The 27,999-nt window shown below is 48.5% G+C and overlaps 1 protein-coding gene across 2 annotated transcripts; it reads right to left on the reverse strand.

The window, feature by feature from the left end:
* Positions 1-39: 39 nt before the first annotated feature.
* Positions 40-27,975, reverse strand: ACADM (acyl-CoA dehydrogenase medium chain). Of its 2 annotated transcripts, none has more exons than XM_061561593.1 (13): positions 27,893-27,975; positions 21,526-21,628; positions 19,286-19,383; positions 15,675-15,744; positions 13,334-13,434; positions 11,820-11,900; positions 8,752-8,882; positions 7,307-7,415; positions 6,231-6,371; positions 5,393-5,488; positions 4,491-4,646; positions 2,653-2,745; positions 40-998 (listed from the first exon to the last, which is right to left on the reverse strand). In XM_061561593.1, exons 1-13 carry the CDS (start codon positions 27,926-27,928, stop codon positions 927-929), a joined length of 1,287 nt encoding a protein of 428 aa, XP_061417577.1. In that variant the 5' UTR covers positions 27,929-27,975; the 3' UTR covers positions 40-926. The 2 variants fall into 2 exon arrangements, with proteins under 2 accessions (XP_061417577.1, XP_061417576.1); XM_061561592.1 differs by having other exon boundaries at positions 27,827-27,946.
* Between the last annotated feature and the right edge of the window lie 24 nt (positions 27,976-27,999).

A 27,999-nucleotide genomic window follows, 5' to 3' on the forward strand; every position in this document is an offset into this window, starting at 1 on the left:
AGTGTTGTCAATAACAGGGTGATTTAGCAGCCGACGACATTTTTGGAAATGTTCCCATGTGTTTATTCCAACATTGATGCCCATTACAAACGGTATCAACGTGGCGATTGAACATGAAAAACAAGTGAATTAAAATCGAGAGACTACACAGTCTGCATTGTATAAGGCCTCGGCAGTTTGGCGATGCATCCCTTTTGTTCGAAGCATTGACAAGTGGACAGTCGTGACGAAGGCCCACAAGTTGGCAAGGAAGGCACTCCGTAGTATCGCTCCGCCAGGTGTGTGTGCGTAGAGCCACCTTGCTACCTGGCCACCGCGCCAAGCAGGTGACAATTGCCCACACAGGTGCCCAGCCTTCAAGACACTAACCAAGGCATGGATGCACTTGTCGATGTTCTACACACACACACGTGAATCGGTGGACAGAAATGTTTTGTTCATAACCTGATGAAATGAAATATAACCTTATGGTCCGAGTAAAGAAATCATGATAGTTGCCCCCAAAGCCAGAGGATGTGACGCATATTTAACATTTTTACTCGGATATGTATGCTGAGGACACTACTTACTGTAAAAACAATCTAAAATAATACATTCCAGCAAGCGGGAAAGTAACATGTTTGCAGAATGGCAAACTCAAAAGCAACACATCTAAAGCTTTGATTTACCTTGGACCAATTCACCCGTACATCCACTTAAGCAAGTGCATCGAATTACAGGAAGCACGTATTTAAGGAGGAAACAACCAAACATTTCAGACAGGGCCCTCCCAGAAAATAAATCTATACATGAGGCGGTGTTCCGAGGCAAGCAAGAGATGAATAATATTGCGCTTGTTTGCAGATTGCGTCTGAAACGGTGGTGGGGACGGTTTTGGAACGGTGGTCATCTCATCTCCACGCCACTGGAAGCCGTGCAGAGCTCCTCTAGGCCTTGTACTTGGCCAGGTGTTCACGCGCGATGATCAGGCGCTGAATTTGAGCCGTGCCTTCGTAAATCTGTGGAGAGGGAAGAGATGCAGATGAGATGAGCCGTGCTTGTGTTGCGAAGCGCCACAGCACTTTGAGCAACGTGTCACGTTCACCAAAAGAGGAAAAAAGCAACAACATTGTGAATGCCAAATATTTAAATTGTCTACGATATGCAAATTCCTTTGTGAATGCGCGCAGCTTATATATATATGCTCCAAGCTCGTGTGCTGTTTCATTCAGACTCTGTCGCCTCGACGGACCTGGTTTTCACCTGAGGACGGCTGCTTGCGTTGTGGCCGAAACGTCGTGAGAATAATTTTATTATGTTTTATTTTTATTATTTTATTACTTCCCTTCTACGTGACTTTACCGAAAGAACCAAGAAGATGTCTACGAAGCGTTCACTAAGCTGGAGGGAGCTGCCGTGGTGAAACAACGGAGGGGGGGAGGGGGGAAGTTTCTAAAATCCCACCCCGCCTCTGTCCACCCAGCACAAACGGTTGATCGGCAGGTGGAGTTCGGTGGGGTAAAAGCCGAGCACTCCCCCCCCCCACCTCGTCCAAGAAGTCTTGCCAGCTGAGAAGGAGATGCCAAATACCCTCCCGAGGGGCTCTCTCTCTAGAGCTCCATCTGGTGGAGGACTGAAGGTTTCCGGCTGACAGCGTGTTGAGCGCGATAACCGAAGTGCACGCTTGAATGAGCCAACGCACTGGGATGCGTTCATTCGACGGGCACAGCGCTCTGCCGTGGCGCTACGGACACGCACGTTCACTCTGACGTTGAACGCCGTCAGAAAGCAATGGCGGGTGACGCCACGCAACCCCCGCTCAGCCAATGACTGTGCGCGGCGTTGCCGCAGAGAAGCGAGAATTCGCAGGAAGGAGCGGCGCCCTCCGATTTGGCTGGATTTTGACACTCACGGCTAACGCTCAGCGAGGCACGGCTCCTCGGGCTGGGCTGTTAGTTGCTGGCACGATGACACGCTCTGGGCTATAAGTTCGTTCAACAGAAAAGCGCTCTGCCCATTGAATACACCCCCCGGCTGTTTTCAGTCGCTCGCAAGATGAAAGTTTTACACCATTGGAACCTCATTTGCCAGTAAAAAAATATGATAATTGTTTTTTTACCCTTCTATCTGGCAACAAAACTGACACCTTTTTTACAAGGAGTCATGTTTGCATAGACCACAATACCTGCAGTCATAATGCAAACAAAAAACATAACTCTGATAATGTATGCACTGTCCTTGAAGTTGATTGGTCCACACCCGAGACAGCTTTCCTTAGAGCCTAGTCTCTAAGGAAAGCTGTCATGGGTTGACCGACTGAGATGGGTTGGACCAGATGACGCCTTTTGGCGTCATCTGGTCCAACCCATGTGAGACTAGGTTTGCTGCATATGTGGTGGCGCATCTGCCAGTCATCTCAGTCGGTCAACCCATGGCACCTGGGTCTGTCCTGTGACCTCTTGCCGGCGGGCATTCGATACTTCGCGTGGTCATAAAGTGCACATTGCCTGGCATAAGCGCCATGGTGACATCACCACCACTTAGTGGCAAATGGTGGTTGTTTTTTTTGCCGTGTCAAAAGACACCGCTGCAGACAACATTCTACATCGAGGGATTATCCAGGCGATATATTTGAATGAAGGAGGAACAATCGTTTGCCGGGTGACAGCTGACCTGGTAGATCTTGGCATCGCGCATCAGCTTCTCCACGGGGTACTCGCTGTTGAAGCCATTTCCACCAAAGATTTGCACCGCATCAGACGCCACCTGCCACCACCGAATATCATAGTTCATCATCACCGTCCATGCTTAGGAAGTCCAAATAAAACACTCCTTTAACTCCATCCTACTACAGAGCATCCAAGTAAGCATCACTTTAAAGCCAATGTGGTGCAAATTCTGCACGTCACGAATCCCAACGATACGGAACACAGCCACCATCCGTCACGCCCTTGTCACGCGCACCCATAAACAAGACCACGTCCATCCCAAACTTCAGATCCCTCCCCACTTGCTCCAAATCTGCTGCCCTCAGATCAACTACAATACAACCTGTCTGCAAGTTCCTCGGCGGACCCGTCCCTGATGACCTCTAACCTCACTCCACCCACCTTTCACAGGTGCCCTACTCGCTGCCAGTAACCAAGGCCTCCTATCAAAGCCTCCAGTCATAACTTCTGCTCAACGGGATGTCACTCCTCCTCTCTGCTACATCTGGATTCCCTTGCTTTGACCAGCTGCACTGGACGTCCCCTCCATCTCTGGCGGTAAAGGCTTGCCTAATTTCCTTGACCTTACGTTATATGTATATAGCGCCTCAGCTGAAGGCACTCTACATAGTTTAAAAAGTGGTAACGAATTCCAGTGATGTAGATGGCAGGGGCAGTGCGAGGACTGAGTGTCTGTAACAAAGGGTAGGCAGGGGTCACAAAAGGGCCATAGGGGAGGGCTGGAAAGGCGTGGAGGGGTCAGGGGAGGGAAGAGGAGGGGGCGATGGAGACGAGGTGAGGCTTTCAGAGGGGAACAGGAGGAGGTTAATGAGGGAGACTGCTTCATGTACAGGGGCAGTGTTGAGTTTATGGGCAGTGCGGAGTCTATTGTGCAGTGTCGAGTCTATGGGGGGCAGTGTTGCTTAATGTACAGGGGAAGTTTATTCCAGTGGAGGGGTGCAACAAGGGAGCAGGATCGACAGCGGGATTGGGTACAGGGAGGTGTCTTCATTCACTAGTTTAAAGTTTCAAGTTAATTTATTTGGTATAGCCCTGTGAGCCATTCGGCTCTTGAATCGGGTGCAACCGCAACAAACAAAAAATGAACAAGAAAACATCTTAAAGTGACTTAAAGTGACTCTCTTTACAAAGCGTCTTCATTCGCATCTTTACCAGATTTTTTTTCTTCCTTCGACGATCGGCAGCATTCAACACCCCCCCCCCCCCCCCCCCCACTCGTTCCCTCTGAGAAAAATCTACAAGAAACCTTTTACCGCAAACCATCTCCACGAGCGTCCCCCCCCTCACCACTGCCCCCCCCCCCCCCCCCATTGCGAGAGGCCTCCGCATCCACTCGCTCTATGAAGCCCAATGGTGATTTGTGCGTCGAGAGCAGCGCCGAGCGGGAACCGTCGTAAAGCAGCTATGAAAATCACCGATTACAGATTTGCACTCCCCATATACGGAAGGCATGGCATTGGTCGAAGGGCCGTGACTTTGCCAATACATGGTCTTGGTGGATCAAGGGTTCGAGGTTAATTTGTATCGATTTGGCTCCGTAGATCAGCCACCCAGCTCAAAGTTGATCGGGTAGCCGTCATGAAAATATCGATTCATTGCCAATCAATTAATTGTGCAAACAATAACTTAGGATCGACTGGTCATGTGACACCCCCCCTCCCCCTTTATTTGATTGGCTAATATCAGCAAAATCAGCGATTCCTGTCGAAGTCCGCTTTTATTGTATCACAGCGCCCGCTCGCTCGCCCGCGTATGTCCGCGTACGCCCCACGCATGCGGCACCTGGTTGGCGATGTCGCCGGCGTAGGCTTTGGCGATGGAGGCCAGGTAGGTGTTGCGGAAGCCGCGGTCCACCTCCCAGGCGGAGCGCTGCGTGGCCAGGCGAGCGAGCTCCACCTTCATGGCCATCTCCGCCAGGAGGAAGGACACGGCCTGGTGCTGCGACCCACGAGCAACGGCACAACGTCATCTCGGCTTCCACGCACGCACACTCCTCGAGCAGCAAGGGCGCTGCTGCTTTACAGCGGCATCGCCGATAAACCCTCTCGGTCTGCTGAGCGCGAGTGACTAGAAAAGCCAGGAGCCAGTGTTGGTGGCGCTGCAGTTGACCCAACAGGGTTGTTTTTTTCTTCCGAGCAGCAAAAAGCTCCGTTATCCGGAACTACCATCCAGAATGCTCTCTTAACCGGAGGCGTCCGTCATCGACGGGCAATACAAATTTTCCTTCACGCATCCAGGAAAATTCCGACAGGCATCTGGCATCTTGCCGTGGCGCTTTCCATAGATCTGTTATTTACGGGAACTTCAGGACCCTGCCGAGTGGTGACGTCCATGGTGCTGGCAGCAAATAGACCAAGTTGCGCAATATGCCAACGCAAGTCACATTACGGCCTTGAGAGTCCTTCCATATTTAGTCGGTTCACTCGAAGGCCTCGTCCAATCGGTTTTCTGGGGTCCTTGATTAAAAGGGACTTTGGCATCTACCGATCATATCCGCATTCGAAATAACGACGTTCATTGCCTAGACGATGGTAGGAGTTGTTTAAAAGGTACCGCGAAAACGGGTAACAGGCGGGTAACCACGAGAAGGCTGCCAACTCCCCCCCACCCATCCGGTCGCATCAAACATCTCCGCCCCGCATGCCAGCCGAGCCGGCCGACACAGTCCGCGCGCTCGTCCCAACCTCGGCGATGAGCTTTCCGAAGGTCCGGCGCTCCAGAGCGTACTTTGTCGCCTCTTCCAGGGCTCTGCGCGCCAGCCCGACGGCACCGGCGGCCACCTGCAGGCACGGGCACGGCGTTAGTGGGGGACGGAGTCGAGAGGCCGACTGTGCGTGCACATCAATCACCAGAGTGGTTGGTGTGTGCGTAAGCGCGCAAAGTGTATGCTTTTGCCAAGTACATCGGCGCGGAAACTCCATAAAAAAACGGCTCTGGTCGATTGCACTTCCTGAACAGGTGTTCTGTTCCACCCAATGTGTGGACAGGTGGCTCGGCATTGGAGAGAAAGGTTCGCAATCATAAGACAGAGATCCAAACCTGGTTTGGGGGCGCGGGGTTTGATTGGAGAAGAACATGGGACGCTGGGGGAAGTCTTAAGACACACAAGGCAGTCACACCCAGTCATCACGCCCGGGGGTTAATAGCCAAACCACGCACTTGGCCGCCCTCTTGTGGCCACGCCACTTACGAGCAGCCCCCCACCCCCCAAGGGTACGGACAAGCGCGTGGGAGTGCGTGTGTGTGTATTGTACGTATCTGCGTGCGTAGGCGTACAGGCCAACACCAGTGACGATTATTTTAACCGGTTCTGGGTCTCCCCTAGGTCGACTCAGCCTCAAACGAGTACCTAGCACGCTGAGTAAACATTGCCACTGGGGAGACAAAGGCGGCCGGGGGTGGTGCTGGCCACCCACCCCCTCCGTGTGCCGTGCCGGCCTTGATTAGGTGGCGCTCGCTAACGGCACTTGCTCCTACAGTCTGTCACGGCTAAACGGGGGAGCTTTGTCTTTGTAGGCATACAGGGGGGCGCGTCTTGTCGAAAGCTCCCATGGCGATCTTGAAGCCGGCTCCCTCTCCGATCAGCACGTTCTCTTTCGGGACGACAACGTCCTCGAACGTGATCCCTCGGGTGTCAGAGCAGCGCTGGCCCATGTTCATCTCCTGTTCACGTCACAAGACACGCACACACAAAGACAAAGATCTCCAGTGTAGCCTTAACAGACTGCTGGGACAAGAGCCGTCTGCGAGCACCTATGAAGGTCGGCACGGCACATGAGGGGGTGGGGGGCCAATACCACGCCTTTGTCTCCCCGGCGGCGATGTTCGCACACCGCTGCACCAGGTGCTCATTTGAGGCCAAGTCGAGCTCGAGAAGGCCCAGGACTGGTTCCAATAATCGTCACTGGTGGTGGCCGTGAGCAAGAATCGAACCTCAGGTCACCGGGTTTGTATCGCAGTGCGCTAACCGCTACACTACCTCTCCCCTCAAGAACACACAAATACACACGCAGACTAATGCGCGCGCACACACAAACAACAGAGGCAGGTATGTTAATTTTACGGCCTAAGACCGGATAAATGTGTACATGTGCAAAGTGCAAAGACGCGTCCAGCAGCATACATGGGTACAGCACAGTATTCACAGTTGCGCTATACACAGGGAGCTTGTGGTGGGATAAATTGTGGGTACTCCTACATCTTTCAACACATCTGACAAGCGTGGAAGGGTAGGCCAAAACACTCTTAAGCTCCCTCGAGTAGAGGGCCCTTCTTCCAGCTGTGACATGAGAAGGCATATTGCAGGGCTGCCCCTTGACCTACTGTGGAATCTTGAAATGCGGTCGCAGGTTAAGTCAAAACGTGAATATAAATTGTTTTCGATAACAGAGTTTAAAAATAACAGGTGGAATGCTCACAATGCACAATCCCATGGAGGCGCCAGGGTTGATGATGATTAACTAGCTGGCAAATAAATTAGCCTACAATGGACATCAAGACTCATTAACTCACAAGGATTACATATGTGCAAAGTCAAACATGCCCCCATGTGATCTCTACGGACACGTACACAATCTGACAGACACACACACACGCACCTTTCTTCCTGGCACGACTCCTGGTGTGTCGGCATCCACAATGAACCCCGTGAAGGCCTTACTGGCTGGAACCTTGGGGTCCGTCTCTGTGCGCGTGAGAACAAAGTACCTGGACACACAGACAAAAATCCCCCGTGTAGCCTTAAAAGACCTTTGTGGCAAGTGCTGTTCGCGAGCACCTATGAAGGCCGGCACATCACACGAGGGGGTGGGTGGCCAACACCGTGCCCTTCGTCTCCCCAGTGGCGATGTTTACCCACTGCACCAGTCACTCATTTGAGGCAGAGTCGACTTAGGGGAGGGCCCAGGACCGGTTCGGACAGTCGTCACTGGTGTTGCCCGCGAGCGAGAATTGAACTTGGGTCGCCGGGTTCGAAACGCAGCGCTAACCGCTACACGGGCACTCCCCACCTTGACAGGCACGGGCAAGGTCGCGAGGTAGTTAACATCTCACCACCAGAGCACAGCTCAAACATTAATTTGTCCTCAAAGGGAAAACATCTACAGTCGGCAAATGTTTTGGGCAATGACTCTTCTTCACAGTATCGAGATAGCGAGTTGTCTTTGGCGACATTCAAAAACCGATTTGTTGAGATTCGCCATTAAATATAAAACACGATCCCGTGCCCACCTCGCTGATCTCGTCAAGGCGCATAAATCATCTCGCCAACTCCGGTCATCCTCGGGGCAGCAGCTTTTGGTGAGCCATCGAACAGAGACGGTCACCGCATCGCGCTCTTACAGATGCACGTCTGCGGCCGCCTCGAACACTCTTCCTTCCGATATTAGCAAGCCACTGAAGCTATGCACTTTTAACTCCTCTAGATTGAAAACTAATTTATTTAGAATTGCCGATTCTTATTTGTTATTCACGTCAGATTAGCTGAAGGAACCCCATATTTGTATCTCTCCCATGCAGTGGACATTGACAGAGGACTGAATGGCAGTGAGAATGGTTTGCGCTGGGGGCAGTCAGCACACACTCCTCATATGGGACAGATCGTGGATTACTCCGGAACCACACATGTGGCTCCTGCACCCATTCCTTGCGTTGCTTTACCCAGGAAAGCCTCAGTCCCAAGACTTGTTCAGGAAGGTCCTGCCAAGTATTTTGCGGTACATGTTTCAAAATTTGCACCATGACGCCCCGCACCTCTGGATTTCCCATGCCTCCAATTAGTAGGGTTGGCTACGTATGTCGCAAAAGAAGTTCAACATACATATAGCACACAACGGCCCACTCGTTTCAAATGACGTCACGGCATCTACAAAGTCCACTGTGCAGCAGACGGCTTCTCTTTTTTGCGATCGCACCAGCAGTATCAACGAGGGCAGCCACTGCATTGAAACCGCGGACCTCTGCAACAAGCGGCGAACAAACTCTCGCTTCTGCACACCAAGACTTGCTCCGTCACACACCCACACTCCTGCACAACGTCACAAACCAGTTTGCCTTGCCACCATTGGTGATCCACATCTTCTGGCCATTGATTACGTAAGTGTCTCCCTTCTTCACAGCGCGAGTCTTAATTCCAGCCACATCGGAGCCGGCTCCGGGCTCAGTCACTGCATAGGCCTGGAACGCAGACACACACAACACAGGGGCACAATGACAAATGTTATTAAACATCAGCAACAGCTTCTGCAGCCAGCAGAACACCCTGTAGGATACGACAATGTGGAAGAGGCTCACCACTCTATTCTTGCTTTTCACAATGTGTTCAGGAGAATGTATGTAGTTTTGCTATTCCTCCTCTGCTGAAAGGATGCAGGCCACCGAGTGGTTGACTATATGGGCCATGGTTTGTTTGGGTTTCATGGCTGCAATCGCACCGTGGCTTGTGTCTTTCATTCTCCATTCACGAAGGAGATGTGCGCATCGGCCTGTTGGTGTTCTCATGTAGTTTATGGTTACACCGCCGGTGTCTTTCCGAGGAGGAACGTCAAAGCCAGGAGGTGCCATGTTTTGGGTCTGAAATGGAGGTTTTCATTCTGGAAGTCCACGTTGTTCCATTCTGTTCACCCGCTTCACTAACAGGTAATCATGGAATAATTTACAGCCTCCAGCGAGCGTGCATGTGTTATTAACAGAGTCGGTACTGCCCTTCCACACACAATGAGCTTCTTCATGCAATGAGTATTGTTGTGGACACCCCTACTACTCTACACCCTGCAACTGCATCACTGGCAGTTGCACAGCAGCAGAACCAACCGCACACCTGCATCGGAACCAATTCTCAATTAGGGCAATCCCCCAATATTTCGCAAGAGACAAAGCAAAATTAATCAGTTTATCGAACCCTAGTTTCCAAATTGACAGCAATTGAATAATTGGAGCTGCGCTCTTACGGAGATGGCCCCAAGACGGGAATAAATTAACTCAAGTATGCAGCAAACTTTTTTTCATTCACATATTTAAATAGAAAAGTGATCAAATTTATAAAAAAAATAACACTCAAAATATGCCACGAAATCAAAAATACTGTACAGTACTTAAATCAAGAGGTAATTGCTTTACAATCTATTGCTGCTTCACTTGAACTTAATGGCCTCTTTTCCAGACATTTTGCCTTATTTTCACTAAAGTCGGAGCTGTGAAACAGGGCAAAATCCTGTAGTCCGTACAGTAGCGTGATCAACACTAAGGAACGAACCAGAACACCAGCCGGGCTTGGGCGGCGCAGAGAGCAGTAGCGACATGTTAACTGCCTCGCCTGTAAACAGGAGGTCGTGGGTTCGATCCCGACACCCCATCATCGCCTGCTGTATATTTGGAGTTCGCGTGGACTTTTCTCCGGGTTTTCCCTCCACATTAAGAAACCACTGTGCGTTTAGAGTATTTGGCTGCTATAAATATCCACATGATAAGCCACTTCGTTGAGCTATTATCTATAACCAGGTCGTTTCTGAAAAATAGCTAGAGAGCTCAGTGGGCCTTACCTGGGAAAATAAAAATGGTTTAGTTTAGTTAGAGCAAGGGAAACCCGTAGTTTACATGACAGTGTGTCATGTAAACCACGTGGAGCAGAGTGAAATGCGCACGAGGTCAAACGACAGACAGGGCGTTGTTAAGATTTTTCCCACAAAAAATATAGATTCAAATTTCCATAAACACGATGTTATCGGAAACGTATAACTCTTATTCTTTCCCTAAATTATAAGTTCGGTTACAGCTAAATTATGTATACCGAGTTGCCATATAACAAGGGATGACTGCACCGTGTCGTTAAGACCCACCTGAAATTGTCTAACAATTGTTATCGATTAATAATTAGTGCGACAAACGCTGGTACACGCGACATTAATATGCTTTGGCTGTCAGGTGATAGGGGATCTTTACGACGACAGTTCTTGGTCAGAAAATTGTGGCCTTACCCAAAAATCTACAAGGAATTAAAATATTAACTGATGGAAGGTGCCCCAAGCTACTTTGTCCAGTCACTCTCCCTTGTCCACAACCCATGCCATTTCCACTCACTCAATCAAAGGTATACATTCGTGTGGTAGTTGGTCTGAATGTATATAAGAATGCGTGTGTGTGCGCAGTGGTGAGCGGTTGTGGTTAGCCCACTGCACTACGAACCAGGCGACGTGGGTTCGATTCCCACTCACGGCCAACACCAGTGAAGAATATCTGAACCGGTCATGGGCCTCCTCTAGGTCGACAGCCTCAAATGAGGACCTAGTGCGATGTGTTAACATCGCCACGAGGGAGACGAAGGCGGTCGGGCGTGGTGCTGGCCACCCACCCCCTCGTGTACCATTTCGGCCTTCATAGTTGCTCGCTAACAGCACTTGCCCCTACAGTACAATTCAAGACTATATAGGGGGATCTTTGTCTTAGTTTTGTGCGCAGTGGCGCAGTGGGAAGCTCACTGTGCTACGAATCCGGCAACCTGAGTTCAATTCTCGCTTACCACCAACAACAGTGGCGACTATCTGAAGCAGTCCTGGGCCTTCCCCTAGGCCAGCGGTGGGGAACGTCCGGCCTGCAGGCCATACAAGGCCCGCAAAATCATTTGGTGTGGCCCTGCCAAGGCAACCGCAGGTGAGACTCGAAATACAATAAATCTAGGAGCAAACCTGGAAAAGCAGTTGCGAGTAGCAACATCATCAATACCAGCTAACATCACACGCCTCACCAAAGAGAAGCAGTTCCAGCCATCGCATTAGGGGTGAGTTAATTAAATGTTTGACCAAATATAACAGGCTAATTTTTTACTTGAAATTTTGTATGGCCTGCAAATGATGTTATAAATATCCAAATGGCCCTTTCCAGAAAAAAGGTTTCCCACCCCTGCCCTAGGCCATCTCAGCCTTTGGACAAGTACCTTGTGCCGTGTGTAAAGAATCACCACTGGGGAGACAGTCGGCTGGGCTTGGCGTTGGCCACAAACCACTCGTGCCGCTCCAGCATTCACAGGTGCTCGTTAAACAGCACTTGCCCCAACAGTCTGTCAAACGCCGTAACGGGGAGATCTTTGTGCGTGTGGTTGTGTGTGCAGCGACGTACACACATGAGCGGCTCTTCTGTCATTCTGCCCAAGTACTTCTTCTGTTGAGCTGGATTTCCTGCCAAAATCACCGGCATTTGCTGCAAAGCAAAACATAAATTTACACACACATATAAATTTACACACACATGTACACGCAGGCCAACCATAAAATAGTAAATTATGAATACGCTTGTAGATTAAGAGGGCAATAATTGCACACGCACTTATGTGCCTACAGGTAACGATTTTAATATGCAGGCACAGAGGGAAAATGCATTCTCCAGCACTTTAACGAAATTTGCTGGTGTTAAGAATTGGATAATTAGTGTGACTTAAGTCATTAATTCTGTACATAAAAGCTATGCAGAACACGGGAGCAATGGGGGTGGGCATGCATGGTAGCGGATTCATTTCAAGTGTGGTTTATGCACAAGCATGCGTGATGCTTGCCAGCATTGTTATTTTTTTGTTAAAGACGCACACATTTGATTCGAGCCCATGCACTTTGCGTACGTTTGCTCCGTTGAACTTGTACGTTTGTAGACGTGGGTTACATCTTTCCATCACGCGCTTACATTTGTGTGCATTTTTATTAGATATTTATCTCGACGAAGAAAGTTAGATCACGACGTTTCGATCGCCACACAAGCAATCGTCCTCAGGTGGGATGCTTGTGTGGCGATCGAAACGTCGTGATCTATTATTATTTTTCTACGTGAACCAAAAAGTATGGATTCCTGCAGTCACGAAAACTTCAAATCAGGAGGAAAGTTAGCTTTAGTAAAGAAACCCTAGTGACATATGTTCACTTCCAGGCCATGCACGTGAATGGCCCGTGCATTTGAACATGCAATTGGGTCCTCCCTTAGGTCAACTCAGCCTTAATTGAGAAACCAGTGGCAATGTGTGAACAGTACTGGGGAGGCAAAGGTGGCCGTGTGGGGTTGATGTTAATATGTACTTCCTAATAGCATGTTCCCCCCTACAGTCTATAAAGATAAACAGGGAATCATTTGTCTCAGTTTGTGTGAATAGGTTATGTATGCAGAACTTCTTTCGCACCTGTATATAGCCAACCAGCGCTAATCAGAGGTGTGGGGGGAAGGTCAAACTAAACACAAAAATTAGTTTTAATAAAATTAGTTGTCAAGTGGCTTCCAAATATCAGAAGGAATTGCGTTTCAGACGAAAGTATGTGATGCAGTGACCGTCTTTGTTTTATGCTGTGGACCACAGCCATAGAACCTTGGCTAGTCATCGGACAAAGACTGTCACTTTATCGGGCTCGTACACACTTCCTGTTTGGCATAACTCACAAGATTATCTGAGACATACCGTCTACATTGTGACTTCAGGTCACAAAGGACGAAAACAGCGAGATTGGCACAAACACGCATTTCTCTCACCGATCCAGTTTACGCCTCCACAATTCACGCCCATAAACACAGAAACCTCCGCCCCCCTCTCGCCCTCATGCCCACGCAGTCCAAGGAAGCGTGGCGCCACCGAGCGAGCGTGCGTCTCCACATACCCCGAGCGAGTTGGCCTCGATGGCCGTCTGCACGCCCGTGCAGCCGAACGCCAACTCCTCCGTGACGACGCAGGCATCGAAGATCCCCAACTCTGGCCCTCCTACGGTGCACGCAAACACAGCAGCCATGCACACTCGTGTCACCACCACGAGCAAGGGGAAGACCTCGACTTCAGAAATCCTCTTGGCAATTGCCGCTTGCGAAGACACGAGGGTGGGTGCGGTGAGCATCAAATACAAAGATCCCCCCCCCCGTGTTGCCTTAACAGACTGTTAGGGGGTAAGTGCTATAAGCGAGCACCTATGAAGGCCAGCACAGCACACGAAGGGGTGGGTGACCAGCACCACGCCTGGTAGCCTTTGTCTCCCCAGTGGCAGTTTAGTACACACCACACCCGGTACCAATTTGAGCACAAGTGGACCTAGGGAGGCCCAGGACCGGTTCAGACAATCGTCACTGGTGTTGGCCGTGAGCGGGAATCTAACTCGGGTGGCCGGGTTCATCGCGCAGTGTGCCAACGGCTACGCTACCGCTTCCCAGATCATCACACCCAGTCAGTCAGTGATTTCCTGCAGAAATGATCATCGCGGCATCGGTGCCCATCTCCTGTTCACAGCACTGAGCCAGTGGTGGGGCGAGTCTATCCAGAGAACAACTGTTGCTGATTTTCCCACAAAAGTGGTCATCATTTTATTGACCTCGGGAGGGATTGTGCTAACTAAACCCCAACCTGGATGAGAACTCGAATTTTTACGATTGCGAACCGCTCACTCTTGACGCCGAGCCACCTGTCCGGTCACGCACGTGGAAATAAATCCTCACGACACAAGCATTGCATTGTACACGCACGAATTAATGATTCATGCTTCATGCGAAATGAAAAGAGACGTTTAATAAATCTTGAACCCAAATTGGTAACGCAGAGGATGATGTTGGATAACAGGCGAGTCGGCATTAAGCAAATATCACGGTGGCGAGATGTTAGCCACCTCGCCTGGTATACAGGAGGTTGTGGATTTAATCCAGACCCTGACGCCTGTGTATTTGGAGTTTGCATGTTCTCCCTCCGTGGACGCATGGATTTTTCTCCAGCTCCCTCAGTTTTTCACTCCACAGTTAAAATCTAAATGTGTTTAGAGAGTATTTGCCTGCTATAAATTTACGTGATAAGCCACTTCGTTGAGCTATCATTTGTGGCCAAAAGTTACCTCTGAAAAAGAGCTGTATAGCTCAGTAGGCCTTACCTGGTAAAATAATAAAGTGTTAATAGTTGAATCAGCAGTCATCGGCACTTTGTTTCCATTCCACAAACAAAGGACTCCTCACAAAGCCCAGTCAACCTTCAGTGCATCGACTATCAATGTCTGGAATTCTCTTTCATTTCTCTTTCATTTGAGGGAGGTGCAGTTGAGACTCAAGTGCTTGCCACAAATGAACCACAATGCTTTGCTGATCGTCAAGGAACATAGACCATCACGCCAACTCCGCATCGCGTACTTTCAGATGCACTTCTGCGGCCATCTGGAAGGCTCTTCCTTCGATATTAGGAAGCCACTGGAGCTATGCATTTTTAAATCATCATCTAGATTGACAAACTAATTTATTTAGAAATAATTTTTATGTTTAGTTTATTGTCCTTCCTCCCCACACCTCTGTTAGCCCGTCCTAGGACGGAAGCTGTAATATTAAAGATGTCAATGAACGTTTTATTGTGCTAAAGTAAATTACGTTAAAATCGAAAGCGAACTTCCATAGCCGCTCAAGCTTCTTCTGCGTTAGTCTAAAAATGCAGGAAACACGTGAATAATGAGGGGGGGGGGCCGCATGTGAAGTGACGTCACACGCAGGGGGCACACACACAGCCTTCTTGGCTCGTGATATTAGTTGCTGCGTTGATTTCTTTATTAACTGTACTGTCCATAAAGAAGGTCGAAATGAAAGCTAATTTGCAGACACAAATTTTCGTTTCAGCTCCACCTTCTTCATGCGGAGTGACGTCACCCGTTCATTAATGACGGCGGGGGGGGGGAGGGTCCATGTGGAGGACCCCACCTGTTCATGATTATTAATGCGGGGGGGCTGGTCGACGTGGCATGACGTCACGCTCGTTACACATAGATATTTTTGGCTCATTATATTAGTAAATTGATTCTTGGGCAAGCAATTCAACAAGTTTATCGTTCGAGTCAAAAAGTGCAATTCAGCCACGCAGGGTTCCAGCCTTGGTCAGCTGCAAATGCCACGGCGATGTCAACTGCAGTAGATCTCAATAGTACAGACTCGGTGGAGCGTCTGGAGCGTCCTTCATCTTGAGCCATCGCTGTTATTTACAGGGCTTACCACAATGCTCGGGGATGTGAGTGTTCATCAGTCCGAGCTCCCAAGCCTTCTTGATGATGGAAACTGGGTACTGTATGCAGTCAGACAAGGGCAGGAACATACGCACAGGCTCAAAATGCAAGGTCACACGAACACGCGCGCGTGTGTGTGTGTGTGTGTATGTTTAGTGTGGGGAACGGCAATGTAGCGGTCAGCGCGCTGCGCTATGAACCCGGTGATCCGGGTTCGATTCCCGCTCACGGCCAACAGTAGTGACGATTATCTGAACCGGTCCTGGGCCTCCCCTAGGTCGACTCAGCCTCAAATGAGTACCTGGTACGGAGTAAAAACATCGCCACTGGAGAGATAAAGTCGGCCGGGCGTGGTGCTGGCCACCCACCCCCTCGTGTACCGTTCCGGCCATCATAGGTGCTCGCTAACAGCACTTGCCCCAACAGTCTGTCAAGGCTATACTGGGGATCTTTGTCTTTGTTTAGTTACGTGCTCCACTACCAAGCCGGATACCCAAGTTCGATTCCCACTCACGGCCAATACCAGTGACGATAATATCCGAACCAGTCCTGGGTCTTGCCTCAAATGAGTATCTGGTGCAATCTGTTAACATCGCCACTAGGGAGAAAAGGCAGCCTGATGTGGTTCTGGTTACCCACCCCATCGTGTGCCGTGCCGGCCTTGATAGGTGCTCGCTAACAGCACTCGTCCCAACAGTATATTCAGTCTATACGGGGATATTGTTGTGTAGTTATGCACCTGCAAACACCTAATTCAATGCAGCTCTGCAACACAGCTGAGGACATTTCTGCAACTATTCAGAGCATCGTTGCCATGTTACTTTAATTTGGCCATTAGATCATTTTGCATTTACAATAAATCACAAGAATCTGAAACGGTCTGATGAGACTTGGCAGAAATGTTATTCGGGTCCAGCTATAGCGATGAACTATGGCAATATGGTAATGTGTTATTCTACTGGAATAGTAAATGCAATCACAGCTACAAAAATAATTAACTATCAGAGTAACCATTCCTATAGCAATCAATTAATACAGTAAAGCTATAATCACACTATGCATACTGCATCTATAATTGCACTGTAATGGGCCTGCACAATCTTTGATCAATGTTTACATCTCTGCAGTGGGTTTACAGTACACCTGCACAATGCTATTAAAAGCACGTTTAAAAAATCAGCAAAGTTAGCAAAAAAAAACACGTAAATAATTCTACAACTTGACACATTTGGCTAAATGGACTGAATATATTTTCTTGAGATCATCAAAAAAACTAATTTATTCAGCAACCTTACTTATTAGAACCAATTAAATAGCATCGAGATACATGCAAGTGTAGTAAGTTCGAGGAAACGATGTCGGAGTTGAGGCACACTCTGTTTATTAACCCAGGGACAGGTACAATAGTTGAAGGGGTATCGGCCCCTTCACCCGTACTATGGGAAACCCACCCTAGTACTAAGCCCTCTGTCCTGTTCCCCAGTCCTCCTTTACTGGGCTACGGGAGGCTGACTGATCTGGCCCTGGCAAGTACAGATCTCGGCACCAGCTAACCAGCCTTGCCCTGATAAGGCAGCGGTCTGGGAGCTTTTGGGCCGCGCCGCTGGCTTACCCGGCTCGGCCCTTATAAGGACGGCGAGACCGGGGAGTCCCAGGGCCTAATCTCCGAACCTTCGATCTTCACTGGTCAGCTTCGTGTAGAACTCCTCGAGCTCCCTGGGTCCCCACCTTTTATAGGGATCACCTCCGAGGGCTGGGGGCGTGGGCAATAACGGATGCGGACGTCGGTGTGACCACCCGTGTATGTGAGTGCCGACACCCCTGTGTTTGTTGTCCGCCGTTTCTCCCGTAATAATCCCTACACAAGTACCAAAACTAAACAATAACACTGTTTTCCCTGCTTGGATTGTCTACCACTGATGAAAGCATGCATATGCAATTACAGCAGAACCCCTCTTAACGACCACCCCTATTAACGACGAATCGCTTAACGACGGGCCTCCATCGAGCCCAGCGTGTAGTGTAGTATGTATTGTATAGCGTGGTGGGGTGTATAGTCGTGTCGTGGTGTATAGAAGAACCCCTCTTAACGAGCACCCCTGTGAATGACTAAATGCTTGACGGGCCTCCATAGAGCCCAATGTGTTCATTTACCGACCATTCCCCTGTTAATGACGGGCTGTTGTAGGTACAGTAAATAGTAATGAATGCATCAATTATGCATGTTTCTTTTAATATTGTCTTTATAATGTTGTTGGTATCTTTATGCATTCATATCCATTATTTAAAATATTATAAAGTAAGGGTAACTTTCGAACAGAAAAAAGGGTAACTTTCGATGTTATCGGAACGAATGACCAATTACCATCGTTAAGAGGGATTCTACTGTAGAATGTTATTGGAAATTAGCAGCCAACCTTCCAGGAGGCAACCAGAAGCGCTCAATCAGTTCTCGTTTTGAAGACGCGCACGGTTCCGTTGAAATGGTGACGTCTTAACATTTCATATCCACTTTTTTCACAAGTAAAATTATAATTATACGTATAATCTGGCGATGCTGCATTGGCAGTGGTGCACAAGCACAAACAACAACCTCACATTTGTTAACATCGTGACCTTAAAAAGTAAACGTACAGAAAACTCTCGATTATCCACGCTAATGACCAAGAGGACGGCCGAGGATAATCCAAAATAACGGATGATCCAAAAATATCAATTTTACGCTAATCTTTATGCCAAAAATCACTAATATAGGTAAAAATTATGTTTAACTTTAGAAAATTTAGTTTGTTAATGAGTGCTACCCTTTCTATTTAGAACGAATACTAAAGATGGCTGATCAATGCGCGCGCTCAGTGATAACACTTTCCTGCTCCCATGCAGAAGACTGCGCCCACTAAGTGGATATCAGCAGAGCCACGCAAAATCAACGTCAACAAAACTCCATCCAGTGTTGTAAAGATATGCAACGTGGATTTTAGATTAAGCAGCGCACATATTTGTTCGGTTTAAGCACGCGACTTGTATTAAATAATTTAAAGAATAACAATGTATCACTGTTTTTAGATAATATATTTGGGCTTAAGGGTAAGCTCACAAGTTATTCATTCATGTAAAAATCTCAGGTGCAAATCGGATAAACCACACGAGGATAATTGAGAGTCCACTGTATACAGGAGGCAACATTTCAGGCGATATCCGTTCTTTATAGCACAAAGAAATAAAAAAATGTTGCCGAGTCGACATTTTTCCTTCAAAAGGCCAGTGTTCCTGACAAATGCATTGAGTTTTCTGTGAATTGGACATATAGATGAAGACAAAGGCATTAGATTGAAGCTGGAAGAACAACACCATGAGCGGTGAATCTCTTGTTTACAGGTGTCTCGCCCAAGCTGGGGCCAGCGACAGTGGGCAATTGCAGAGGAAGTTACACGAGCCAAACAACAGAATAATGATTAAAATAACAGCAATAGTTAAAAATTATACAATTGTTATAAATATTACGCCACTTGTGAGCTAGTCTGCGTGTGTGTTCAAAACATGCCGACTTGTGTCAATGTGGATGTTTGTGTGTAAAATTGCCAATGTGTGTATGCATACCTCTCCTGTACGGTCTAAATTTGCTGCAGCTGGAATAATCTCTTCAGCCGCAAATTTCCGAGCCATTAACTGGAACTCCTTCTGCTGATCCGTAAGCTCTGGAAATGCGTGGACACGGGCAGGCAGACATACGCACACATTATGGTGACGACACATGGCTGCATAGATGTGTGAGCGGCAATCGCAGCAGCCAGTGGCGGTGACAGTCACCTCAGCGCCTGTGCCAGGCAATGTGCACTCTGAAGTCACCCCCGTGAATTTGTCGAAGGCTCACCTCACATGAGGTCACGGGACAGACCCAGAGTGCTATGGGTGATCTACTGAGATCACCGACAGATGCATCACCTGTGCTCCCCACTATGCCAGCTTGCTGCATTTAGCCCCACAGCGCTCTATTTTTGTAAGCATTGCTCTTCTGCCCTCTGTTCTTGTTAGAGGGTGACTGCCCCGTAGTGTCCTTCACGATCCTCCTCTACAGAGGCCGATCTTGGTACCAGTCATTGGCAAGTCCAATCAACTTCACATCCCCCTGTACGACTTCTGCCCATCATTTCTTTATCCGGTGGCACGCCCATTTAGCACCCTCTATCCCGGCTAAACAGAAGCTGCTTCGGTTCTTTCGGTAAAGTCACGTAGGTATAAAATAAATTAAATCACGTTTCGGAAGCAACACAAGCGTCCGTCATCAGGTGGGAAAGCCACAGCAAGAAACAAATTGCTGTAGTGGCTTTCCCACCTGATGACGGAAGCTTGTGTTAGCTTCTGAAACATCGTCATTTAATTTATTTTATACCTACGTGACTTTACCGAAAGAACCAAAAAGTATGGATCCCTGCAGTTACGAAAACTTCAGATCTGGATAAAAGCTGCTTCGGCATGCGGTGGGCTGGGTATGCGGCCTACGTGACCCAGCCAACGCAGCCTCACCTGCCGGAAGAGCTCACCGATGGGACTGCGTCCCGACCTTTCAAGGATCTGTGAACTCACACAATTCAGCCTGGTTAAACCCAGGATGAATTGTAGGCAGGCAGGTTTGAATGTTTCAAACTGGCACAGATTGTTCCTTTAGGAGGGGTTACACGTTTTACAAGCATAGAGAAGGGAGGGTGTATCTGTAGCCGAGAATACCTGAAGCTTCATTTGGAGTGATAAGCCAGACATCATCCAAATAGCGTTATGCAGCTGATGAAAAGATAATGTAGATTAACTGATTTGGAGACCTTTGCTGCCAAACCAAAACTGGTCATGAGCACACAATACCAGGTATGGGAACTCTTTCATTCTCTTCACAACTGCCCTATTACTCATGAGGAATTGAGGGGGTGGAGTGTTTTACGACAAAAAATACCCAGGCAGGTGCTTTGCTAAGGTGGGGCGGGGGTCTAGAATTAGGGAATTGGTATATACATTTAGCAACTCGTGAATACGTGAATCCAGCACTTGCGCTGGACTCCAGTATCCATGAGTGTACGTCGTTGCCAGACCACCGACACCGGGGGAGGTGCGTGCAGAATTTAACATCCGAAACCGTCTGCAAAGATTAAGCACGCCCGCTCGGCTGCCCGCTTAGTCCTCCCTCTCGCATCAATCTCTCTCGGACCTTGCTCGTTGTGCATTTTTACTTTACACCTATTTACAGTCGACCCGTTTACACATTTTCGTATAAACGAGTCGACTGTGGTCCATTCAAAAGAACGCGAATGTAATCAGGGAAAGTGTTGTGGCGAGCACTCCTCAGTGATACATTTCAACTGTGCAGCGTTGTTATCAAACGCCTGCATCACCTGAGGCGTCCGCCTCCTGAATTCCTCAACATCACCACCACCACTGTCGTCAAATCATCACCATGAAAGGTAATTTAAAAAAAATACATTGATCTTTCAAGTTATATTATTTACTTATTGTCGTCATTGTTATTAAACTTGTACCATTTCCCCCCCATGTGCACGATTACCAGGAACGTAACGCCCATTTTCCCCATTGGAACGAGGTTTCTGCATTCGCGAGCATTTCCAAGAACGTAACCCTCGCTGACAAAGAGGGTTTTACTGCATTGAGTTTTTCCAGAAAAAAAACTAATTACATTACTATTACTACGACTAAGTCTAAGTAGTGTGGAGAGAAGGTAGACGGCACAAAGTCACTGACAAGTGAACTAAGGAGCAATGAGAGAGACCGGTAAAGTGATAACATCCGCTTAACGACTCTGCAGAACCAATCAATCCAGAAAAGTGTCTCACCAAAGTTGAAGCCGGGGGCCAGAGCTGAAGAGGCCGTGGAAGGCGCATGGGCCGAAGAGTAGGGCCGCACCTGGAGGCCACACTGCAGGCCATTCCTCACCGTCTGCGCGCACACAAAAAAAAAGATCCCCGCATAGCCTTTAACAGACTGATGGGGTAAGTGCTGTTAGCGAACACTTATGAAGGTTGGCATGGTACACGAGGGGGTGGGTAGCAAGAAACACACCCGACTGCCTTTGTCTCCCCAGTGGCGATGTTTTTACACATCACACCAGGTAATAATTTGAGGCCGAGTCGACCTAGGCGAGGTCCTGGACTAGATCTAATATTCGTCACTGGTGTTGGCTGTGAGCGAGAATCAAACTCAGGTCGCCGGGTTCGGAGCGCAGCGCGCTAACCGCGCCGCACACAGACACACAACCACATGGCTGCGTTTCACGAAAATCTGGACATGTAGCGCTGTGGCATAGCGCTCAACTCGCAGGGAGTCGAAGCTTGCCCATCATCACAAATGGATTGATAAAAATACGTATCAATTTGTGGGATGTCCATAGTGGTTGTCCTACAGAGGGGGGCTTGATCCACTCCCACAGAAACGTTGCGTTTTACCCCTGTCTCAGGGCCACCTAAGTATGGGCACCGTCTCCCCCAGCGTATGTCTGAGCATGCCGACTCTTTAAATAGGACACTTTTGATCCGGTCATCATCTGCAGATGTGTCACTTTGACCAAGAGCTCTGTGCAAATAATGAAAATTGCCGACATAACAAAGTTGGAAGGGAATGTCGGGGGCTCCGATAGACTGAATACCCCCCACAAATAGGCGATATGTTTCATTAGATCTAACCCATTAAATCAAAACAACCAGGACTAAACACATCAGACAGGCAGGCCCTTACGCAAAGGTGATGGTGCATTACCAGCATCTCACAGCCACGGGGGAACGTACATCTGTCGTGCGCTCAGTTAGGTTTCCCAAGTGGCGGCGCAGCTTCTCAAAGATGTATAATCATGCGTGAACACGTTCATTGGGAATACATGATCTGAATGGACCCATTTCATTTTAATTTAACGGAGCCGCTAATAGGATTAGAAAGGAACAGAATCACATACGTGAGCAACTGATATTATTTACACACAAATAAGCTTACTATTCATTCAGTACAAAACTAAAATGTATTCATGAACGTTTTATTATTAACTACATTTTGAATACGGGAGACCCTTGAAAACCACGTGGGTTTATCGTTCGCGGGTTTGACCTATAGCGGGCAACCTCTGTACACCAATTTAGCTGTAGATTGGGGCTAGTTTTGACCTATAGCGGGCAACCTCTGCACAACAATTTAGCTGTAGATTGGGGCTAGTTTTGACCTATAGCGGGCAACCTCTGTACAACAATTTAGCTGCATCTTGGGGCTAGTTTTGACCTATAGCGGGCAACCTCTGTACAACAATTTAGCTGTAGCTTGGGGCTAGTTTGACCTATAGCGGGCAACCTCTGTACACCAATTTAGCTGTAGCTTGGGGCTAGTTTGACCTATAGCGGGCAACCTCTGTACACCAATTTAGCTGTAGCTTGGGGCTAGTTTGACCTATAGCGGGCAACCTCTGTACAACAATTTAGCTGTAGCTTGGGGCTAGTTTGACCTATAGCGGGCAACCTCTGTACACCAATTTAGCTGTAGCTTGGGGCTAGTTTTGACCTATAGCGGGCAACCTCTGTACACCAATTTAGCTGTAGCTTGGGGCTAGTTTTGGCCTATAGCGGGCAACCTCTGTACAACAATTTAGCTGTAGCTTGGGGCTAGTTTTGACCTATAGCGGGCAACCTCTGTACACCAATTTAGCTGTAGCTTGGGGCTAGTTTGACCTATAGCGGGCAACCTCTGTACACCAATTTAGCTGTAGCTTGGGGCTAGTTTGACCTATAGCGGGCAACCTCTGTACACCAATTTAGCTGTAGCTTGGGGCTAGTTTTGACCTATAGCGGGCAACCTCTGTACAACAATTTAGCTGTAGCTTGGGGCTAGTTTTGACCTATAGCGGGCAACCTCTGTACAACAATTTAGCTGTAGCTTGGGGCTAGTTTTGACGTATAGCGGGCAACCTCTGTACAACAATTTAGCTGTAGCTTGGGGCTAGTTTTGACCTATAGCGGGCAACCTCTGTACACCAATTTAGCTGTAGCTTGGGGCTAGTTTTGACCTATAGCGGGCAACCTCTGTACACCAATTTAGCTGTAGCTTGGGGCTAGTTTGACCTATAGCGGGCAACCTCTGTACACCAATTTAGCTGTAGCTTGGGGCTAGTTTGACCTATAGCGGGCAACCTCTGTACAACAATTTAGCTGTAGCTTGGGGCTAGTTTTGACGTATAGCGGGCAACCTCTGTACAACAATTTAGCTGTAGCTTGGGGCTAGTTTGACCTATAGCGGGCAACCTCTGTACAACAATTTATCTGTAGCTTGGGGCTAGTTTGACCTATAGCGGGCAACCTCTGTACAACAATTTAGCTGTAGCTTGGGGCTAGTTTTGACCTATAGCGGGCAACCTCTGTACAACAATTTAGCTGTAGCTTGGGGCTAGTTTTGACGTATAGCGGGCAACCTCTGTACACCAATTTAGCTGTAGCTTGGGGCTAGTTTTGACCTATAGCGGGCAACCTCTGTACAACAATTTAGCTGTAGCTTGGGGCTAGTTTTGACGTATAGCGGGCAACCTCTGTACAACAATTTATCTGTAGCTTGGGGCTAGTTTGACCTATAGCGGGCAACCTCTGTACAACAATTTATCTGTAGCTTGGGGCTAGTTTGACCTATAGCGGGCAACCTCTGTACAACAATTTATCTGTAGCTTGGGGCTAGTTTGACCTATAGCGGGCAACCTCTGTACAACAATTTATCTGTAGCTTGGGGCTAGTTTGACCTATAGCGGGCAACCTCTGTACAACAATTTATCTGTAGCTTGGGGCTAGTTTGACCTATAGCGGGCAACCTCTGTACAACAATTTAGCTGTAGCTTGGGGCTAGTTTTGACCTATAGCGGGCAACCTCTGTACACCAATTTAGCTGTAGCTTGGGGCTAGTTTTGGCCTTTAGCGGGTATACTGTACCCAGAAGTACTCAATCATTGGCTGATACTGTGGTGAGGGGCGGGCGAGTGACGCGAGGCAGTCAGTCGCATCTCAACCTTTGCCCTGCAAGCATATAGACAAAGTCATCACTTGCCACTGATGTTAGCCATGGCTAGGAATTCAACTTGGTTCGCCAGATTAATAGCGCAGTCTACTTACCGCTTCACCACCAATACCTACCAACTTAACGCTGGGAATAATTTTACAATGAACATTAATGCTAAAATCGCATAACTCATCAATTAATCAAATTATCAGATCAAGTATTACTTGAAATCCAACTTCATCCACAAAACAAATATTTGTTAGTTTGAGAACAGGATCCAATCCTACATGTCACGACCTTGACCTCATCTGTATCCGAGTAAATATAATTTCGGTTGGGGTAAGATGCCGCCCGAATACAGAAAAGTGTTCTTCCTTCCGATATTAGCAAGCAACTGGAGCCATGTACTTTTAAATTCAATAGGCAACTCATTTCATTAGAACTGCTTTTTGTGTTTGGTTTGTTGTCTTTCGGCCGCACCTCTGATTCGCACGGTTGGCTACGTACGTTGCAAACAAAGTGCAACATACAATCCATACACACACACACACCACCCTCTAACACCTGACAGACAGCATTGGTGACGAGGAATGGCATCCAGAGTCGGGCACTCGTCAGAGGACGACCTCTACAAAGGAGATGGAGCAGCTCGGCGTAGGAGTGAGACTGCAGCATGACAGGAGCGCAAAGGACTTCATCTAGCAGTGGATAGATCGTGGCGGATGACGAAAATACCTTAATTGTACACAAAAAATGTATATTTTTATATACGCTATAAACCGCCATGAAAACTCAACGGAGCGGGGTAGCAGCAGTGTGCCAAGAGTGAAAACACCTCAAATGTTTGGCCTTCCAGGGTATTCTGCTCAAATTTACAATTTTAAAAAATACCCTTCTCATTCAGGCCTAAGGGGCCGTCCATAAATGACGTCACGCGATTTTGGACGATTTTTACCCCCCCCCCCCGTCGTCACAAAAAGTCACTCCGCCCTCAAATATGACGTCACAAAGCTCTGCCCCCCCCCCCCCCCCCGCCAAAAGAAAACATGCTTCAAATCGCATTAAATTATTGTCATTGTAGTGCGTATTTAATGTGGCGCTGCACTCTGATGTTGTAGGAGAAATTTTTCTTAAAGTCTTTTTAATTAAGTAGAACGTGTTGTCTATATTTATTTAAAGTTTCGTCTGACCCCCCCCACCCCTAGGTGCGTGACGTCATTTATGTACGGCCCCTAATGTTCATCACCGATCAGATCGACATCACCTACAGACGGGATACCTCTGCCTGGCAGGTGTATGGGGTGGGGGGGGTATGCTGGTGGTAGGATCACGTCCCAGAACTGATCGGAAATTCTCTCTTGCCACGTCGTCGACAGGAGGTCCTACTGGAGAAAGTGTATGTTGGCGCTGCGTCACTTAGCAAGGTCGTCCTTGCTTTTTGTGTGTATTTTTAACTCGGGTGCATGCCCAGGGAGAGGCGAAAATGTGTCAAGGTTCAACGCAGTCAATGTGTGGTACCTGCGCGATGCCAAAGTGCAACATAAGACACAGACAGAGACCCCCCTCCCGTGTAGCCATAGCCGACTGTGTGGGGCAAGTGACGTTAGCAAGGCACACGAAGGGGCCGGTGGCCAACACCACGCCCGGCCGCCTTTGTCTCCCGAACGGTTTCGCAGCGCGGTGCGCTAACCATTGCGCCACCGCTCCGCAGCACCACCAGCACTGGTCAAGCGGCAAAGTGCCCTGCCACGTGTTGGCATGGCAGAGAGCAATGAGTGTGCACTCACGACCAGCGTGTCACATCTCCATCACTACCGTAATTGCAACAAGAATACAAACTATTCTTTATTTTACCAGGTAAGGCCCACTGAGCAACCTGGCAATCACAAATGAGAGCTCAACGAAGTGGGCTTATCGCGTGGAAATGTACAGCAGCCAAAACTCTAAACGCGTGACGTTCATTCTAAATTTGGAGGGGAAAACGCGACCACATGGGGAGATGGAACACGCAAACTTTAAATAAACAGCAGAGATAAAACATGCAAACTCTAAATAAACAGCAGAGATAAAACACGCAAACTCTAAATAAACAGCAGCCGTCAGGGTCGAGATGGAACCCGCGACCTCCTGCATACGAGGCGAGGCAGTTAACATTTCGGCCACCGAGATGACCAATTCATTTAATTACCAACCACTAAGGGGACATCAACATTGTTGCTAAGCTTGCAAAAACATGCTCCTTGCAGGGTCACGATCAGCTTCCAGGCGGTCGCGTTGTTGTTGTTGTTGTGACCAGCACTGTCCAGACAACACGACAAACAACAACAACAACCACCTCCACCACCGTCAAACTCGCGTCACATTATCACCGTCACGGAGGGCAATGTGGTACAGAGTGCACAACCATTGCACCACCACCACCACCACTGAGATGCACACAAGGCAACCACTACGGCACTAATATCGTGCACGGACGTTCGTACGTGAACACGCGGCACCCAGTACTGTTACCAGTACTAACACCAGTACTACGTGGACACACACTGCACTACCAATACTATGCATCACTATCACGAGTACACACACTGCACTACCAATACGATGCTACACTACCACGAGTACGTGTACACACACTGCACTACCAGCACTATGCTACACTGCCACTAGTACGTGTACACACACTGCACTACCAATACTATGCTACACTGCCACTAGTACGTGCACTACCATCAGAACGTGAACACACACATGGCACTACCAGTACGTGATCACACACACAAAGGGTACTACCACTAATACGTGAACACATACACACAGGGCACTACCACCAGTATGTGCACTACCACCAGTATGTGCACTACCACCAGTATGTGCACTACCACCAGTATGTGCACTACCACCAGAACGTGATCACACACACACGGCACTCCCACCAGTACGTTCACATACTACTAGCACTTGAACACACACACACACACGGGGTTAACACCGCCAAGTAACACCGCGGTCACCAAATAAAGTAGCAAAGGCGACCACCGCTCGCTGCAGCCTCAAGTGCCCTCGGTGTGGGGGCTACGAATCGTCGTCGTGGTAAATCATCACGGCGTGAGTCGCCCTCACCTTGGCGATCATCACGGCGTGAGTCGCCCTCACCTTGGCGACCATCACGGCGTGAGTCGTCCTCACCTTGGCGATGCGAGCAGTCACACACGCGGCTGCCATCTTGCCCCAGAGCGTCTCTCTGCGTCACGACAAAGCTCCCCCCCCCACCCACCCCACGTATTTATACCCCC

The sequence above is a fragment of the Lethenteron reissneri genome, chromosome 27 (genome assembly GCF_015708825.2).
Source record: "Lethenteron reissneri isolate LAM-NWPU_2019-01 chromosome 27, ASM1570882v1, whole genome shotgun sequence".
NCBI classification, from domain to species: domain Eukaryota; kingdom Metazoa; phylum Chordata; class Hyperoartia; order Petromyzontiformes; family Petromyzontidae; genus Lethenteron; species Lethenteron reissneri.